The sequence below is a fragment of the Dermacentor albipictus genome, chromosome 10 (genome assembly GCF_038994185.2).
Source record: "Dermacentor albipictus isolate Rhodes 1998 colony chromosome 10, USDA_Dalb.pri_finalv2, whole genome shotgun sequence".
NCBI lineage: Eukaryota > Metazoa > Arthropoda > Arachnida > Ixodida > Ixodidae > Dermacentor > Dermacentor albipictus.
The window spans coordinates 41216812-41236528 of record NC_091830.1 but is presented as its reverse complement, the minus strand read 5'-3'; the positions used below and the strand labels follow the sequence as shown (position 1 = coordinate 41236528).

At 41.8% G+C, this 19717-nt stretch overlaps 1 protein-coding gene across 1 annotated transcript in view; it reads right to left on the bottom strand.

The window, feature by feature from the left end:
* Positions 1–19717, bottom strand: part of LOC135907352 (TNF receptor-associated factor 5-like) — a 43077-nt gene that overhangs the window by 987 nt on the left and 22373 nt on the right. Inside the window, exons 5-11 of the mRNA XM_065439040.1 lie at positions 17896–17970; positions 16336–16410; positions 13365–13457; positions 8935–8997; positions 6152–6205; positions 4615–4677; positions 2502–2573 (exon numbers count right to left, since the gene is read on the bottom strand). Coding sequence (XP_065295112.1) covers positions 2502–2573; positions 4615–4677; positions 6152–6205; positions 8935–8997; positions 13365–13457; positions 16336–16410; positions 17896–17970 — 495 coding nt within the window. The remainder of the gene's footprint in view (positions 1–2501; positions 2574–4614; positions 4678–6151; positions 6206–8934; positions 8998–13364; positions 13458–16335; positions 16411–17895; positions 17971–19717) is intronic.

Below are 19717 nucleotides of genomic sequence, written 5' to 3'. Positions count from 1 at the left end.
GACAAATTGACTAATTGAAATAACGTTATAGCAGAACACGATTCAAAGATAATACAGCCCTAATGTATTTGTAAAATGTTTTTGACAAAATGAAGAAAATCTTGCACATTTCACCAACTGTTGAGAAAAACCAAAAGGCACTGACCGAGCTGTCATGGGACCCAACCTGCAACGCTTTTCTCTAAGTATACCTTCTACAGGCTATCAAATGAGAGAACTGCGGCTGGTAGCATCGCAGATCACTAACAGTTATTGTAAATTGTGTAATTTAGGGTGGATCCAAATAGGAGTGTAAGATGTATACGTCAAAGCAGCTTAGCACTGGATTTACTGAGGAATTCGACATGGTTTCACCACAGAGTTCCCGCTTATTGGCACAGCCCATCGTCAGCGACACGTGCTTCGCCTGCAAAGTGCCTAGTGCTAGCCCATAAGAAGCACGCTGTATTAACGCAGCTACGTAAGCATGCCTGTCAAGAATGTAACGCAAGTGGTCGTGTGCTGTGTCAAGCACGGTATCTGTGAATGAACACCGTCTCTTGTTGCGGCATGTTATTTAGATGACATGGTCTACAGACTGGCCATGTTCATTTACAGTAAACCCAGTTTTTGACCATCAAAATCACATGTTTATCACACATTATCGGCTTTGCTTGTAATAAACCCAGATCAAGAAAGGCCACCAAAAGCGCCAAATTACATGCTATTAGGCATTTATTTCATTAGCATTGCTTGCAGTAAACCAATATCACAAAGGACACCAAGAGTGTCAAATCCTGCGCTATTAGACAATTATTTCACAGTGAACTTCAACAAAGACATCGGTCACATGTATCGCATAACCTGAGTTGTAGTGCAAATGGGCACGAAGGACGACATCGGAGACTAAGACACAGCTATACAAACAGCTTATTAGTTGTCACGTAGTCACTACAAATAGAGTATTTTAATTAAACGCTAACATCATTTTTAAGGATCCCCTGTGGCGTTTACCAGAAACCTGCTTATTGATATGGAATACGTGAAGATGTGCACATTATTTACACTGGAAACTAACAAGCATAACTGACTAATTAACAAAATTTACCTAATTAGCCTTTCAACCTATTCTAGCGCACATTGCTTTACCCCAATTGAAGCGAGTGATTTCACACGGCGCATCTACTTGGAACAAATTTTGAAACTAGTGCCAGTTTTGAGATAAAACCAGTTGAACTTGCCGTAAACGTGAACTGTTTCATTTTTTTAAACAAAATGTATGCATCGAAGCTGAAAAGTTATTGGAACACCAGGGCATTTCATCGCCATTTGTGAACGCATATCTCGAAACTGGTGTCATTCCTCACAATTTGCTCGAAGTGGCTGTGACATTAAACGCCATATCGGTTACAATTCATAATTTGCAAAATGTGGCGCAGCATAATTATTTTCAAAGTTAATTAGTGAGAAATAGTTAACCAGTCAAATATTCACTTCCATATTGTTGTGCAAATAATTTCTAGCTCTGAGATTAATCTAGTTCAGGAAGTATGATTGTGCTACGTATCATGGGTGACTGATTAGAGTTCAGTTCACGATTAAAAACACACTCCGTATATTATCGTACAACAGGAACAACAGGAAGGGACGGCGTAACAAAACCCCTGTCACAAGATTGATTATTTTTCAGGACAATCATGTGTCATAGGCAACCCAGCCCACCAGTCGGTTCTTCCGAAATATGACACAATTGATTAAAATTTTATTCCTACAGAACCGCCCACACCTCGTAAAGAAAACATTCGCCTCGCCAGCCTGATAAAGCCACTGTCTTTCTAGAGCCTAAATCAGGAGATCACTGTAACAAAACCCCGCAATGCGGTTAGGTGCAGCATACTACGCATATTGGACATCGCATTCTTGACAAATGACGCGTACTTACGTTTGTAACAATATTCAAATAAAACTCAAGCAACTCAGCTGCACGATATTGCCGTGATTCCACAACTCACCTGTGCATGACCAATAAATTCGCATGTAGCGCATATTTCACATTGCTACACAGGCGGATGACAACTTCAATGCTGCTGTGACAACATTCTTTATCTAGCCTTTAATTGCTCACCTCGTAAATAATAGAATAATCAAGGACCATTTCAAACAGCATGGCAATAAGTCCCACACCTTCCAGATCGCTTCCACAGCGTTGAATTAAAATTCCTCATGGCTCAAGCAGTGAAACTTCAGTAAGCTGCCTTCCTTGTATCAATCATCAAAGATGACTACTATTCAACATTGTACAGATGATTTAGGGTGTGAAAGCTTTAATTTTAGTTCGAAAAGAACATCTGCATAACACTTATAGTCCTCATTCGTTTTAATAGTGGCGCTGCGCTGACAGTACTCCGTGTCAGACAGTCTCATAGTCAAAATACCGTTTCAGTTGTTGTTAACTTATATTCGTGCCAATCCTGCACATTATCACAGCAGTGAACAAGCGTTGTTACTCAGAGGTATCTCACCCCAGGAATCCTATGGTGTGTCGTCGTAGTACCGTCCATCTTTGAACTCGGTATCGGGTGGATCGTCTTTTGCTGCAAACCAAGAGTACAATGTGTCCACTAAGGTTATGCTGCAAGTGAAGTAAGCTTTCCATCCCACGATGACCCAGTTGCAAAAGATTATGGGTAGCTGCTTCAACTTCAGGCACATGAGCGATTCACGTAACCTTTCCTGTTTTATGAGTACGTTTTACTGTTTAGGAGTATGCGCGCGTTTTTCTTATAACTTCAAAAGAATTATTTAGATGACCTTGCTATGGCATGTTTCTCTAGATATTATTTTGTTCTGTTTCACACTCACCGAACCGGTCTCCCTTTTGATACAGCTGCGTGGCATTTTCTTTCATCTACGTTTTCAGCTATCTATTTTCATTGTAATGTTGATTAAAAATAAAAAGATCGCTATAAAAATTGAGAGACGTGTTTAGTTTTATCCCATCGTATCTACTGCCCTGCTTCGTTTTTCCCCGCAGCATCATGCTTTTTGAGACTGGTTCAGCATAACAATAAGTTTTTCAATCATTCTTTTGGCTGTAAAATACAGTGTCATCAAGGCGTGCAGAGCATCAATAATACATTAGAATGTAAAATGAAATCGTGGTCGATTATACCGGTGAAACGAAAGGCCACTGCGCAGTTACAATCGATCAATATTTCGTATTTATTTGTTAAGTAAAATATAGTATGAAAATGTTTCATGACTTTACTGACATCAAACCTCTAAGCGCACGTGGAATTACAGGTCAAGGATGCACTGGCGAGTACCCCACAAGAATAATGTGTACAGACGCACCGAAGAATCATCTTATCTGATTGCCTTCCTTTCTTCACTTTCCTGTTCAGTTCCCCACCTTCCCCCTTTGATAGCCATGCTATGCTGAGTGTGCTGATAACAGAAATGCCACAATTGCCTGTAAAATAATTTCCTGGTGAGACTTCTCGCTGTTTTTTTTGTACATTGTATCTTTGCAGTGAAGAATTAGAAGATTTTGTGGTATATATTTTTACTGAGTGAAAATAGTTTTTAGCGACGCTGCATAAAAGGCCGATTTCCTCCCTTAATCCCTGTTCACAGTTCCTCTAAGTTGCACCACGAGCTGCTGTCTTTTTTGTCGTCGAATTGGCCTATCTTGCCTTCTCGGGCTCGAGTGTGTAACTGCAGCGTGTTTGCTGTTGCTTAGCGAGCAGCGTGTTTCCCCTTTGTGACGACCTCTGTCAGGAAAATATTGCCTGGGAGAGCGGAAGGACAGAAAGGCACATTTTTGTAGAAGGAGCTTCTCCTACATCCTTGACCTGTCGCAGAATATAAATTCGATCAGTATTCCCTCTGCTAACAAACTAGCAGCGCGTCATGACTTTCGTTTAAGTAGGAACGTAAACTTTTGATGTGTGCAAACACCAGCCCAATTTGACACTGTAGAAATTCTGGAGGCGTTGCAGGCCTAAGCAGTTTCAAATGCGGCTGGCTACTCAAACCACAGTGCTGCTACAGGACCTCATAAAATTACGCTGTCATTATAGTAGTGGCCTTGCTCTGATTTAGCATACATATAATAAACACAGAATTAGTTCTGGAGAAATCTGGAAGATTAAAACTGTTTTATTAAACAGAAACCGCTTCCGTATCATGAAACTTCTTTCACCTACTTCAGTAGAAATGATTTGTTATATATTCAGTGTTTCTGTTCTTCGACTTATGAATTAATGCGGCCTTGCGCTGATATCTGCCATACTATTAACAAAAATGATCGCGCAACTGCGCCGGAAAGGTGTTGGTCCTGCGTTCAATCACCCGGACCAGCATGATATTTTGTCCAACTGCGAAGCCTTCTTTTGAAGAAATCACTATATGTTTCCCAGCTTCTCTTTGGCGGATGACACTTTTTTCCTTTGACTAAACACTGTAAAAAGGGATAAGTACAATCGCAACTGACATTCCTCAAAGTTTACAAAAGGCTCCACTTTAGTGTTTTCAATAATATAGCAGCTATTCTTTATTTTATTGCATTCATGAGAAAGCTATATTTAAGTTTGTGCAATTAACTTTTGACACTTCAAGATTGAGGTTGTTTACCTCTATCATCCTTGACAGGTCGTCCAGCTTTGCCTTTAGCTTGCGGTTTTCTTCTTGCTGTGCCTGCGATTTCCCAGTAAGTCGCGCATTCAGGTCACAATTATTCATGTAAAAAACATCAACATATTCAACCCGAGTTTTTTATTTCACAATACTGCAGGCCAGATCGGCCCAAGCAGGAGAGGGCCGATTAGTTGGAGAGGGCCGATTAGTTGTGCAGAAATACAAGTTTCCACAAGTTTCCGACCTTTTAACCTAAACATCAGCGATGCTACTGATAATAATACTGGCAACAAAACATTAAATTATTGAATTTAAATCGCGGTGCTAGGTACTACAATAATATTGTTGCGAAGCGGAGACAAGCACGAATGTTGTTTATGCAAGGCGAATGTTGAAAGCACGAGCTGGCACTAGAACAAGGCGACCGAAGAGCCCCACCAACAACAACACTTCTCGCTCACCGTCTCTTGCCTGTACATCCTGTTCTGCATCGCGACACTACACGTATCTATATTCTGCAAGCTAGCCAAGAGTCACAACCATACTTAATTACATTGCTAGAAAAAGTAATACTTGATTAGAGAGACTCTTATCATGCATATTCAGTGCGATTCACACTTTGATTTAAAGAACCGAGTTTATTGTATTTCTTTCTTTACTTATTTGTTTGCTTGTGGCATTGTCTAACTACGTATCGAAATGTATTTAGAGTGTTATAGAGTTCTTTAACGTTTGCGCTTTTAATGCACGCGTGCGATTATTTTCCCTGTATATTTATGCACGCTAAGCGTGAACTGTACCGCACGTACGTTATTAGAAAACGAGTAAAAGTGCTGAACAACGGGATGTGACTGAGACAGACGAAGCACTGAGTTCGTCAGCGGGCAGGGCACAGTTTGTTATTTTAATTATAATATTTTATTTTATTTAGAATGGCCAACACAATTTTTATATCTCTGTCACGTCCCGTTGTTCAGCGCTGTCACTCGTTTTCTTCAGGCATGTAACCAACCTACGTTAGCATGTTATACGACAATATCTTATAGTTTTCATCAGTATAGAGATGTGTAGTGTACAGATAGTTACTTTTCAACCCGTGTATGCACAATACGCTGCACTTTTAAAGGAAACACACAGTGGTGCTACCCTAATGCGACCGTGTAGGGCATTGCTTTTTCTAATATGAAGTAGAAGTCATCCAGTTTTATTTACCTTATTATTAGCTAGGCGTTCCTGTTAAGTGTGAACGGTATCGCGGATTGAGCCGACATGCTATGACCTCAATATGTGTCTGGCATATTGGGATAGTAACGGTAATAAATAATCATACAGATATATTTGCCTCACCTTCTAGTGACTCTTACGCGTATATATTAAGGGGTTTGAAAATCATATAGAGGGTCCAAATGGAATGCGCTGCACTATAAATCCATCTCCTTTTCTTGCCATTCACTGCAGCTCTCATACATTGCATATGGACTGTATTTCTCATTCGACACTACGCAGTAGAGCAGTTTGAGATAGAAACACTCACATGCAGTGCTCTGCTTATGGTTTGAAGTGTTGTGGACACTCTCCGATTCCCTTCCTGAAATATAAAAAAATCATAAGACATTCTAGCGGTGCCTAAACTTATGCATGATTTGAAATAATATACTTGATGCATGCAGCACATATATGTATTATAGCAAACAAAATTCTTCTGATTTGAACGGAACAGAAAACACTCCTTTTAGGTAATCCTATGCGAACAAAAAATTTGGCTACATCTACGAATTACTAACCAGCCATTAGCATACCTAAACGCAACAAATTTTGGCTAAAATCATTAACGTTCCCACACGAAATAAGTCGCACATAAATATAACGAACATGAACCTAAGGAATTATTCGATGTACGAAAGTATCTAAAATGGTTTTCGCTAATACCACCATGTAACAAATATATGAGCTTGTAGCAGATATCTAATATAACGAAGCAATTTTTTAATTGGATGTAACTTTGTTGTAACTAGGTGCGACTATAATAAAAACCCCGGCAGAACCCATCTCAAGAGTTCTGTTGACGCCAATGCGACTAGCACTCAAGCAACGAAGGGGCACACAGTATTTTTGAATACAGTCAAGCGCCTTTATAACAAAGTGTCTTCATAGCAACCTCTAAAATTATCCGTTATACCAATCACTTCGTTGTAAAGGTTGCGAGCCGTACTGCTCTCACTAGGGAAGGCTAGCTCTCACTAGTTCAACAAAAAAAGGAACTTCCATTGAGCATTAATTCAAGAGAGACTTAGTCAATAGGATCACTGTTTTTGTGCATGTGCACAGTTTGCCTGGCACAATATGTGACTGATGCTAACGTTAATTCAGCAAGGTTTGGAGCTACCTCCTCAGCAAAGCGCGTATGGTACGCTAAGCAAAGCTGTAAATCGTCGAATGCGGCTATCGCTCCTCTTGCCTTCAAAATCCTTCATTCGTTTACGGGACCTTCATGGCTGATGCCTTTGTTGAGATTCCCGTATTGTCCATCATACCTGGCTTTGGGCACGTCGTCGGACGTCACTTACGAATACATAACAACGTAACGACCTTCGAAAATGCGTCATTCATGCTAGCTACTGATTGGCATGAACAAGCAGTGTACGAGTTGAGCCATTACTGAAGCAGAGAAGCCAAACTACTTCTGACATCGGCAGTATCTTTCAAATGCGTTGCTAGTGCCTCCGTTAGCGCTAGCGCACCTTGGTGACATCTTTGGAGTTCAGTGGGGGCTCCGCTACGTGGCGTTCGTTGTAAAGCAACTAATCAGCCATCGAGAATTCCAAATTCCTTCCTTCTACAGGCAAATATGTTGTGGCTGTCTCCCTCGTAGAGACGTTGACAATACATTTGACAGACAGGAATTCAGTGGGGACTTCACCTCAATCCGTCATTATAAAGGCCATTTCGCTGTGGAAGCGTTCGTAGTGGAGGCGTTTGATTGTATGCATATATTTAAAATCTCTAGTGGTCCGTCCGAGATTTGTATTGCTTCGGCTATGTGCGACATACGCATCATCCAGGATGAACCTGCATTATCGTGACACACGCCCGCCTGGGTCGGCCATGACCGCAACGGCATGACAACGACGTAATGGCGACGACGGAATTACGAAAAAGAAATGACGTCAACAGAACGACGAAGGTTGTACGATGACGGCGGCTTGAGGAGGTTAGAATGCGACGAGTGTATGATGACGATGGCGGGAAAACGATGGCATGACAACAATGGTACAACGAGAATCCGATGAAGAAGCTGGAATCATAACGGTGGGACCACCACGACGTACGGTATGACAAGAAATGCATGACAACGCCGGCTTAATTATGATTTATCAACTGCAGCATAACTTCAATGAAATGGCGAAGAGCTTACACAGTAACACAGAAGTAACGACATCATGTCTGGAGTTGAATGATGACAATGGAACGACCTCGACAGCATCACGCCCATGAGCACACACGTAGTGATCCAAGCTAATAAAAAACTTGGGTCGCTGCCTTGTATGCAGTGGGCGGAGGGACGGACGGACAGACAGGCAGACATGGATGGATGGATGGATGGATGGATGGATGGATGGATGGATGGATGGATGGATGGATGGATGGATGGATGGATGGATGGATGGATGGATATGGTTGGTTGGATGGATGGATGGATGGATGGATGGATGGATGGATGGATGGATGGATGGATGGATGGATGGATGGATGGATGGATGGATGGATGGATGGATGGATGGATGGATGGATGGATGGATGGATGGATGGATGGATGGATGGATGGATGGTTGGATGGATGGATGGATGGATGCATAGATGGATGGATGGATGGATTCAAAGTGCCTAATATAGGCAAAGAATGCAAATCGCACTAAAAACAGCTATCAACAATGGCAAAGAAAAACGTTTGCAAATGTGTGAGGGCAGTTATGGCCATCAAACAAAGGTTAATGGCACTAATGACATATATAGTCAAACAAAAGTGATTGACATTGATGACATGGCGTAGATATGTGACGAATTGCGAGTTTCTGAGATATTCTATTTCCTTGCATACGGGGTGACAGATATTGCACCTCCCTTGGAGGCAATATATACTTTCCACATTTCAGGCACGCATTGCTCCCGCTATTTAACTTCACCTATAAGTATGATTAATTTATGCTTTGGTTCTGTGCGATCATTTTGAGGCAATCACACTTGATGTCTGTTCCGTGAAACTTCCTCAGTCAAATCCGCTAAAGAGACATTAGTGACTACGCTACAAATGCTTACCTTCACAGCTTTCGTGAGTGCATCAAGCTGCACGTTTAGATGACCAATCTCGTCTTGCTGTTCCTGTAGAAATGTAAAAAATAAGCACAATAAACCACCAGGGTACCTCTTTAACTCACACTGACCTAACTAATAATATTACTAAAACTGGAGCTTAAAAGTCTTGTGTTTGTGTTTACAATGCCAAATGGCATCTCAGTACATAAAATTCAATACCTCTGACGGCGATAACTTTTTTAGATGAGGTACATGCTGAGAGACCATATTTTATTACAGTTCATTGATATATTTTCCAGAATATCTACAGTTGCAGAATTTCTGCTATAGTGAAAAGTTGTAACCAACAATGTTCAGAAGAAAGTGGCACATTTTATCTATCGAGATAGATAATCTCTCGTTTAGGACATTGTGTAAATGCTATGGACAATCTGAAATCTCCCTGTAATCAAAGGAGGAGGGGGCGGTGGACTGCACACATACATGGACTGCTCCTATGCACTTACGTGCCTACGTACGTACGTACGTATGTGTATGTATGTGTATGTATGTATGTATGTATGTATGTATGTATGTATGTATGTATGTATGTATGTATGTGTGTGTGTATGTATGTATGTATGTATGCATGGATGCATGCATGCATGCATGCATGTATGTATGTATGTATGTATGTATGTATGTATGTATGTATGTATGTATGTATGTATGTATGTGCGCATGAGTGTTCCAGGCTAAGTGAGTAACAAGCTCATTCAAAACGCTAAACTATTAATGTATAGCTAGCACTGCAGTTCTTGCTTAGCCCATTGTTTTTTCATAGGTTCATTTCACTCTTAAGAAATGGTAACATCATCAGGTGCTGCAAAGACCAGGCGCCATCTCCTTCTGAATTTTGGTGGAGGAGCCCTGCCGCCAGAGCCTCCAAGCAGTCAACTGCTGCTTCCTTTCGGTCCAAAAAAAATTCCAGCTTGCCCACAAGTACGTGACCTGGCATCAGGCGCTAAAACCATTCTGACATTAATTATGCAGCCACTGCAGTGCCCCAGAAGTTACGAACATTGCACAATTTTCACTAAAGCTGTTACAGTTGTGCATATTATAAAATATCTTAGTTTTGCGTGCGTACTACAGATGTACAATGTGTACGAGTGTGTATATTTGCGGCGGCAGCAGGGCTGAGTATCTGTTTATTTATCTGCCATTTTATTTTGTTTGTTTTGTCACTGTGCTTTTTCATGTGCGCTTATGTATGTATATTAACTAACGTTGTTTGTTGGGCTGGATGGTTCATATTAGTGGGTAAAAGAAGCCTGCGGAAAAGCACGAAGACAAAAAAGAACTACACATGACAAGCGCTGGAGTTACAACTGAAAGTTTAATGAAAATGGTAGTCCCGACATAGAATCAGCAGCGCTTGCGTCAGCTTCAGCAATCTGACCCGCAACAAAGCTAAGAAACAGGCGCAGTCATCTAGTCAAGCATTTCAGTGATTAGGACTACGCGCACCAACAATCTAAAAACACTACCTCTTTATATGTGAGAACTACTGAAGGATCACTGAAGCATGAACTTTGGCCCTGATTCTCGAATTCAAACGCTTCGCAAATTTCGCGTTCATTCATATTCTTTTCTTTGCTAATAATGCCTGCTGATTTGAAATCTGGCTCGCCGCAGCAGTGCTTGCAGTGCAAAGGTGCTTGTGCTTGTGGAGAGGAGATAGCGGTGTTCGCGCAGTCTGTCACATATACATCGGTCACACCGACCGGTGTAGACTCGGTCACACGACAAAGGTATTCGGCACACGGCCGACACCGTACATTTTGTGTACATGTTGCCGTGCTTCTTGCCACAGATACTACTAGGGCCCGTTTTCCTTGGTGATATGCGCTTGTCCAGCCCAGACAGCAGAAGTATTACGTCATTCCTTGCGGCCACTTTCTTAAAGCTGCGAGAAATGCCATGCATGCATGGCATCACCGCTGCGTGGAATGCTTGACGGACAACAGCTGCGTTATACATTCTATACCTGTTCTTTTTCATCTTATTAAACGCGGTTTCAAGCACGGTCATCAACAAAGAGCTTGGTTACTCTCCGGACATTAGCCTGGCTACTTGCACATGAAAAATGAACTGCATGGAATGGGCGCAACTTTTGCTTAAATCGTTCGTGAGGCACAAGAAAACAATACCTCTCTTCACAAGTTTTCAGTGGCAAGATTCAAGAGGAAGGAGCGTTTTTACTTGTTCTCGGTGCGGAACACTAACACGTACGGACCTCTCTAATAATATTTACCAACAGGTCAAGAAACTATACCGAGTAATCTTGGCAAAGTTCGTAAGTGAACCTGAAATACTGACAGCATACTCGAAAAGTCATTAAAATTTATTCGGTAAGCGAGTCAAAGTTGTCATTTTGGTTAAGCTTCAAAAACAACAAAAAAATGTCAACATACCTAAAAAACGCACAATTCTTTGATTCTGTAACCTGCTATTAAACATGCTATGAAGTTTTGATAAGAATATATGGCAAAGCACCGGAGCTACACTTGAGCCTATAAAAATTCATTTTCTTTGAAGATAAAGTGAGTCATAAAATGAAACCATAGTTTTGCCCAGATAGAGCGAAAGAAGCTCAAAACATAGTCCACTGTTAAACAAAAGAATTTATAAATGTGACCTCACCTTCCTGTTCAATTAGTTCACAAACTGCTAAAAGTATGTCAACTGTCGGGATACAACAAAAAAATTCACCGACGGTTACAGTACTCAGTAATTCGAATTTTGAGCGCAGCTGTTTAGCTCTTTTGAATTTGCGATATATTGCGGCAAAGAATACGATTCTGAACGGCAGTGATCTGATATGGGAAGTTACCGCAAAGAACACACGACATGAAGAAAGGGAAAACATGGAATGTTTTTTTAAGCAAAGTAATATAGTAGAGCTTGGGTGTAGGCCAGTCGGTGGCCCATGATTCGCGGTATTACCGCAAGGAACACACAAAACGAAGAAAGGGATAACACGACTTATGATTCGCAGTAACTCCCCGAATCATGAATCACCAACTAGGCTACACTCACACTCTGCTATATTACATTACGACAGGGACTTCTTGGTGACGGCACTTAGCTTCTGCTCGGGCAGCTAGTTTAGCAACTGCGGCAGACGAAGCACTTCCACTGGTTGCTTCGCTCATTGTTCAGAGAGAGCTGGCTGACGCTATCTTGTATTATGGTTATATTGTCACATGGTAGTGACAGTGAAGTACGACACAGTGTCCAAACTGTGAGTTACAAATCTAACTCTTTATCGGGCGAACTCGTGTCCAGCGAAATATGTAACACTCAAGCGCAACGATAGCGGCGAGAAGGGTCAGCGATCGTGGAAAATCTTACCTGCGGGTCAAGCGCGCCGTCATTTATACATGACTCGTCGAAGATTCCAGTGTAATCGCTGATGCCCGCGTGGCTGCCAGAAAGTACTAAACTATTCGCGTCGCACGTGCAATCACAATACGGAAATCACAAACCATGACACTCGGAACAAGCTCCAACGATACCAAACCAAGCAAACCAAACGAGCGCAAGCGAGAGCTGATGCGAGCACACGATAGTACGAAACGGAATGCATCATGTAACCGCGCAAACGACAACGGTCGAGGAAAGGAACACACAGGACAGGCGCGGAACTTCAACTGAGATTTACTCCGGGAAAGCCCACATTTATACATGTATCATAATCACACTTGATAATCGTCGGACAACCATTACTCGTCATTGGCATGCAGGCGTGAGTGGCACAAATTTTCATGTAAATAATTGAACTGTTTATCACTCAGTGACATTGAGGAGCTGCTTACGCAGCTGATATATTGCATTTTTATACAGTAAGATTCATAGATTTCGCGGATCAATTGTGACGCGAACATTTTCAAGACTTTAGTGTGACAGAACCTAGGCGTGCAATTACGACAGTGGCGACAATGGTCAGCCAGTTCCACCCCCCGCCAATCAACTGCTTCAACTCCCCGCCAATCACGCCTTCAATTCAACCCCCTGCCAATCACACCTTTACAACTGTTTTTATTATGGCATCCTTTTTCCCGTTTCTCTAATGTGTTACGCTGTATATTTTCCAACGCTGTACAAAAGTTAAAGTGTCCACTAAATAACGAAATACTTACGATGTCCATGGGCCTTTCCTCTCTGCCTTTTGGTCACAATATACGTTAGGTTACTACTACCACCACCTGTCTTTCTTGCTTTTGTTTCGTATAAAGCAACGCTAACTTCATGGCCAGACTAAAGACTGGCCTGTAGGCTGGGACGCATAATGCCACTGTGTGGTTATGTACAGCAATGGCTTCGTCTCTAGCGATTGTTTACAGGCGAGGAATGAAGCATAAAAGATAAAAAAACAATTATAAACCCACCTTATTAACGACAGAAAGCTCCTTAAAGTGGGTCACGATGATGTGGATATGATCCTCAAAAGTCAGGTGCTCCAATAGACTTTTTCTGGGGCCCTGTGAAAATTCACAAGCACAGTGACAATTGCTTAGACACGAAAATGATTCCAGGTGACAATTGCCGACAGAAATGTGGGATAACGCTGCATGCACTGCAACAACACATTTTATTCCCAATTGATGCAATACCGTAAGGCCTCCATATAACGAAGTTCGGGGGGGGGGCTACTTCGTAATATTCATTATTTTTTATAACGATTGTACATCCCCACAGCCCATATTGACCACCAGAAAATTTGGGTTGTGCTGTTACTACTAGGTAAGCCGATGCGGAAGCTCGCTCACATCCCCGAAGCGCCGCAGAATATTGTTTTCTGCCGCGTCTTTGTCAGCGAGATCACTCTTTACTCCAATGCAGCTGTGTGAACGCTACTGCATCTTCACCATCGTTGTCTGGGCTCAAGTAGGGATGTAACAGGTGTCGTAGTGTACTTGCAGTGAACGCTGTAGGCCTACGATATTATACGACGATCGTCGCTCAATGCGAGCGGACGCTTGCATACTAAAAAAAAACATTTCTTTGCTCTGGTGCTCCGTCACTGACCCTGCATTGAACTCGAGTCTAGCAGTGCACCGCCGGCACGTTCGATAAATGCCGATAAGCCAAGTGATCGGCGATACCGTGTGCACTGTAGGCAATTCTTAACTCATTTCATTTTCTTTTCTTATCAATCGCTCCGCCGAGTGCCCGATACCGGCAGTAACGGCGGCACTGCTTTGTGAGAGAAAGTATTGGCCAGTGACGAAAGTCAAATTGAATGGAAAATTATATAGACTGTTGTAAAAAATTACGCAGGTCCAATGCTCATGTTGTATATGTGGCAACAAAACTTTACAGAAGTGGTTAATTTATTGTTATACAAATAACTAAAAATTACTTGAGCAGTTGTGTGTAAGTTTATCCATGCGGCATAAAACGTCTCGCAAAGCCTGTTTTTATCAAAAACAGAGGTCACAACTTTAGTCTCATCGCAACGTTCATGAAAGAGAAAATTGGCATCCACCCGCTCTACATTGAAGCTACAGAGGAAGCCCGTGCTGGTGTTTCTCAGAAAGAGAGCTTCGATGCGGAAGAAATATTCGTCCTATTCCGGAGGGACAATTTTTCCTTCCGTGAATTTTCCTCCACCTTGCGAGCTTCTGCGGAAATTATTTGCCATTTTCGGTATTCCTGTGCTTCGAGTTGTCCAAAATTATCTGCTAGCCTCCTGGTTAGCTCAGATGATAGAGCGACCACCTCGGAAAATTTTTCTTCCAACTGCGAAACTCTTGTAAAACCACAAAAAAACACCATGTCGTAAGCTCGCGTCGAACGGCCGGCCTAGGTATCCCGCCTTTGATGCCGTACGATCATCTTCGACGCGGTCTCCGTCGTGCTGCTCTCCTCGCACGCACATACGCTCACGACCCACAGACAACAACTACACAATTTACATAAGCACGTTTGTTCAGCCGGTAACGGCTCGCAGAAACCCACACCATGCTGGGTAGCACACAGTGCATCGCATAACATCGATTCCCACAGTTTGTGGGATCTGCACAATTTTTGAACGAGTTAAGAAACGTTCGCAATCTGTGGACAATGGTGCCGTGAACATGCGAGCCAAATATGATTCCTCCGCATGTCGCGGGGCGCCCCACAATCTCGCACGGTACATTTCTCACTCTCTCCTGTAACTTTCGGAGCCCACTTTCTTTTGCCACCGTCAATCGCGTCATAGCCAGTGCGACAGCCTGTAAGCGCGAGACAATGGGTGATTGTTCACGAGCATGTACTACTCCCGAGTAAGAACTTGCGGACACATAAACATGCAGCCCTTCTCTCTTCCATCAAATGGGGAGGAGGTGTTGTTAATGCAATCCCACTCAGTTTGTCACCACTGCGCTCCGTTAATGCTATTGGGCACCTTTGTCAGACGCCAACATTGAAAGAAAGAGCAATAGGCAGGGAACTTCTATCGACGTCGCCCCAACAGAGAGGAAACTTTAGGTTGAAGGGCAATATTGGGAGTAAACGTGGCATTCTTTATATATCCGTTATTCTTAGGTCCGTTTAAAATATTTCCATGGTTATTTACTTATTGAAAGCCATCGCACTCATTCCAATGCATTAGACGTGAATGAAGTGGGTTTGAATACCCGTTTAGGTCAAACTTATGAGTATTGATTGCATGAGTGCTGCTTGGATAAGCTATGTTATGGCTACAATACCATTGGTTAACCATGCAACCTGGCGTAAAATAGATGAATAATTACACTGCACTCCTATCAATCCTCCTTCATTGTAGGAGTGTGCTGAATTGGGCTGGTTTGTTCATGCCGAAGGGGGTAAAAATGGTGCGAAGGATATGACGAAAACAGACTTGGCGTATACTGCGCTGTGTACGTCGTCCCTGCTTTCGTCATGTCCTTCGCACTGTTTTACCTCCTTCCGCTTCCAATGTATAATTATTTTAATGGCCGAAATCACCCAAATAACGCTTAAACCTTCTCTTTTTTTTGCATTTCACGTGTCAGCTAATAGGTTTGCACTTATAAAGTGATTTGATTCTGCAGTTTCCAAATGAGAGTCAGAAAGTGTCATAACATGTGAAATAGAAAGAAATCGAGTACTGTTGTTCAACTCCTAAGTACTTAAAACACAAATGAATTCAAATTCTTAGTTTAGCTCAAAACTAATATATGCGTATTTATCTTTTTATGCACGACATCGACTCAAGGACGGGCATGTAAACTGCAAAGAGACACACAATCTCAGGGGTTGTCTTTTCTGAAACTTGTATGCATGTGTGTTGTTGCTTGAACCCCAACAGAAAGTTTTCTGCCATCGACGAAACAGTAGTTTCATACGAATAAAATTTCCAGTATTTCTTACCTCGAACGTGCATCCGTAGTCCTTCATCGTGCAACACCAGGGTTTCAGGTCACACTCTTCATAATGCATTGGCAACTAGAATGACGATGTCCAAACAAAACATGCAAGAAAAGTCCAGGTTAAATTGATTCATAAATATTTTCTTTAAAAAACGCTAATGCTCAAAGAGCATATGCTTGGGCAGGTTGTTAATTCATAGCGACATATTTTTGTGTGCTAAAAAAAAAGTTGTTACTAATGCTCAAGTTTATTTTGCACATCTCACCATATCCCTAAAGTAACAAAGAAATCTAACCCATTCGTAGTTTCTGTAATGAGTGCATCAGGCCCTGTATCCCTAGGACAGTCCTCATAACAGGACAGTTCACAAGAATAGGTGCGGTCTATCATGACAGCGAACACAGCGTTTGTGATGGTGGTGGGCCGATGACAAAAAGTTTTGGCGAACAAACAGGTTTCTGAATTCTACCCCAGGACTCCATTCTTTAAAGGAAAACTAGTAAAACAAGGTGCTGACGGCGGTCAATCATTTGCTCGTGGTGACAAGGACACGGTTAAGAAGGTCATGAACATCGCCATAGTTACAGTGGTATTCTTCACATCGCCGCTCTCAACAGTTAACCACTCTTTACCTGCTGCAACTCGAATCGCTTTCAACGCATTTTCCCTCTAAGAGTATCACACAATTAACGTAATAATGTACACTTTACAAAGCATCGCAGACTAAAAGCTCGATACCTGCAGCTTGCCTGCACCTGATGCCCAATTTAAGTATGTCGGGCAGAAGCGAAAACGCAGTCGACAATCAAAACAGTAACCACACATTCATGCAAAATATCGCCTCATGAAGTAGCAGTTGAAAAAATAGTGTTCATTTGTACAGGTTTTAAAGATTAGTACAGGTTTTAAATATTTGCATGGAACTGCTGAAATTGGTGAATTACGCATGATTTTGCACACAAAGCATTTGTTTTCTGTGCGGTACCTTCACAAAGATGCACACGTTTGTATCTGCATATTGCCAAGTCATCTTCATGTTTCCAAGAATTTAGGTTCTGCAGAAGTCGCATTGCTTCGCTGGTGCGAGTAATGCCATTAACTTTTTTTTAAATGTGCACAAATACTTTTTCAAGCATCGCACTGGTACCAAGACTTTTTGAGAACTTGACAACTTTTACCTGTTCCAATAAGCAGTGGTCCTAAAGGTAAACGGGTTAAGGTGTGACGTACATGTGGTGAAAATGTTTGGTTCGTTTGCGCCTTCTCACAACATCTTGTGTGACTTAGTGGAATTTAAGCTAGCTGAAAAGTCAAAGTTGAGTTTGTCATAACCTAGAACTGTGTGATTAACTGCCTCTGCACCACAATAAACGGCGCTTCTACACGTTGTACCCATAGCCTTCAACACAACGCCAAAATATGCAATGCTATAAAAAAGAAAGTATATGTCTTTTATTTTTTCAAGGCACAACGAGCACTTCTTGATGATCTTCAGCGAATATTTGAATGTACAGCCTATCTTTGAATGTTTCAAACACACTTCATAACAGGGTAACCTACCTCTCCCAGCAGCAAGCCATCGGCACCGCAATACTCGCAGATCACGAGCTTTTCTGGACAGTTCGCCTTGTGGTCCTGGTCATAAAAAAAACACAATATACATATGGCTGAAATTATTGACCAGGACGCCATTGTCACAAATCAGAAATAAATGAACAGCGTAGGTGCGTTTTGTTTTCTTTGCTACTAAGTATTTAAACATATCAACTTCACAAACTTCAATGTTTCACCTCTAAACCAGAAGTTTTCAAACGTAACAGTACAATGGCTTACAGTTTCGCTTCAAAGAAATAAGCTATTGTAGAAAAGTGCCACAAAAAGTTGTGATTAAACGGACAATATGAAAGTATTGCACTACACATTTCTGCAATAAAACTGTGAAAGATAAATGTTCTTGAATGGTTTGCTTATCATGTTTTTGTCGCTGCCTCTTAGTGTTACAAATTGATAACATGATATTGGGCTTATTATAAACTGAGATGAGATACGCACATACAACTCAAGCATTTCAGTACATATTAAATCTGCCTCGTTATTTTTAAAATAATAATTTAATGAACCTCTGCTTTGCAAACCTTCATCATACGTTGCTTACATTGGTGGAAGTAACACCGGCAAAAATGCACGAAGCTCCTTTGCATGAAATGGCAACTCATTGGCGTATGGTCTGGCAAATGTATATCTTCAAATAACAAGCAAACCGGCTAAACGCTTCAACAAATCGTATTTCCATAGGTACTGCATGAAAACGTCACTCTGCTTCTTGCAGTACTGTTGCGCATTATCGTGACTAATCTTCATCAATTCATTTACATATATTCTTGTGGCACCTGAATGTAGTCTTTAAACATTTAATTTTATTGGGTTTCCTGAATTTATGCACTCATTCGGTTTCTTTTAGTAACAATCAAATGTTGCCAAAAATATCGTTCGCCGTCATTAAATAAAGTTGATAGCTGAAGCACTGATAGAACTGCAGTAGCTTTGTATGATAACTGTAGGGCTGTAAGCGCTGTAGGCTGAAATACCCAACGTAGGTGCGAATTAACTATAGGTAGAAAGTATCTCTCACTTGATCTTTGGTATTGAATTGAATTCTGCTATTTTACTTGGCAAAACCATGATGTGATTATGAGCCACGCGATAGTGGGTGGCTACGCATGAATCATAATCAACAAGGGATCTTTAACGCGCCCCCATGAGTGAGACGCTTGCAGCTTTGCATTTCGCCCCCACCAAAATGCAGCAGCCGCGGCCGGAATTTCATCCCACGACCTCGTGCTTAGCAGCGCAACACCATAGCCGCTAAGCCACGGCGGCGGGTTGTTCTCTGGCATGGAAATAATTAAGGGAACATATAAGTGCCACTAGCCGGCTGTCCAGAACCTTCACCTGCTTGCTAGTTTTTTGCTTGAAAGAAATAAAAATAGCAAGCCCAAAGAATTTCATATGCATTTTCGAAAAGTGCCGCAAAAGTAAGGTGCCAGTTTATGGGGTAAACCAGAACAGTTTTAAGGTTGCTGGTTGCTCTTTCTGACATGAAATCGGTTGGCACGGAGCAAGGCATGGTTTAGATGTGCCTGGCTCTGAGAGAGAAAGGGCCGGTGGACGGAAGGAGGAATTCCCTAAAAGGTTGGAGGCGCCGGTCCAAAAAGGTATCGTGAGGAGTCTTACAGAGCTTAAGGAGAGCTTCTCCTAAGAGATTTTGCTTCTTCCTCCATAGTTTTATGCATCATGTCCGTAAACTTTATGAGCAATTTCATCCATGTTCATGGTCCTTTCTGAAAAGAAACGGTAGTGCCTCTAGAAATGCCGCAAAAAA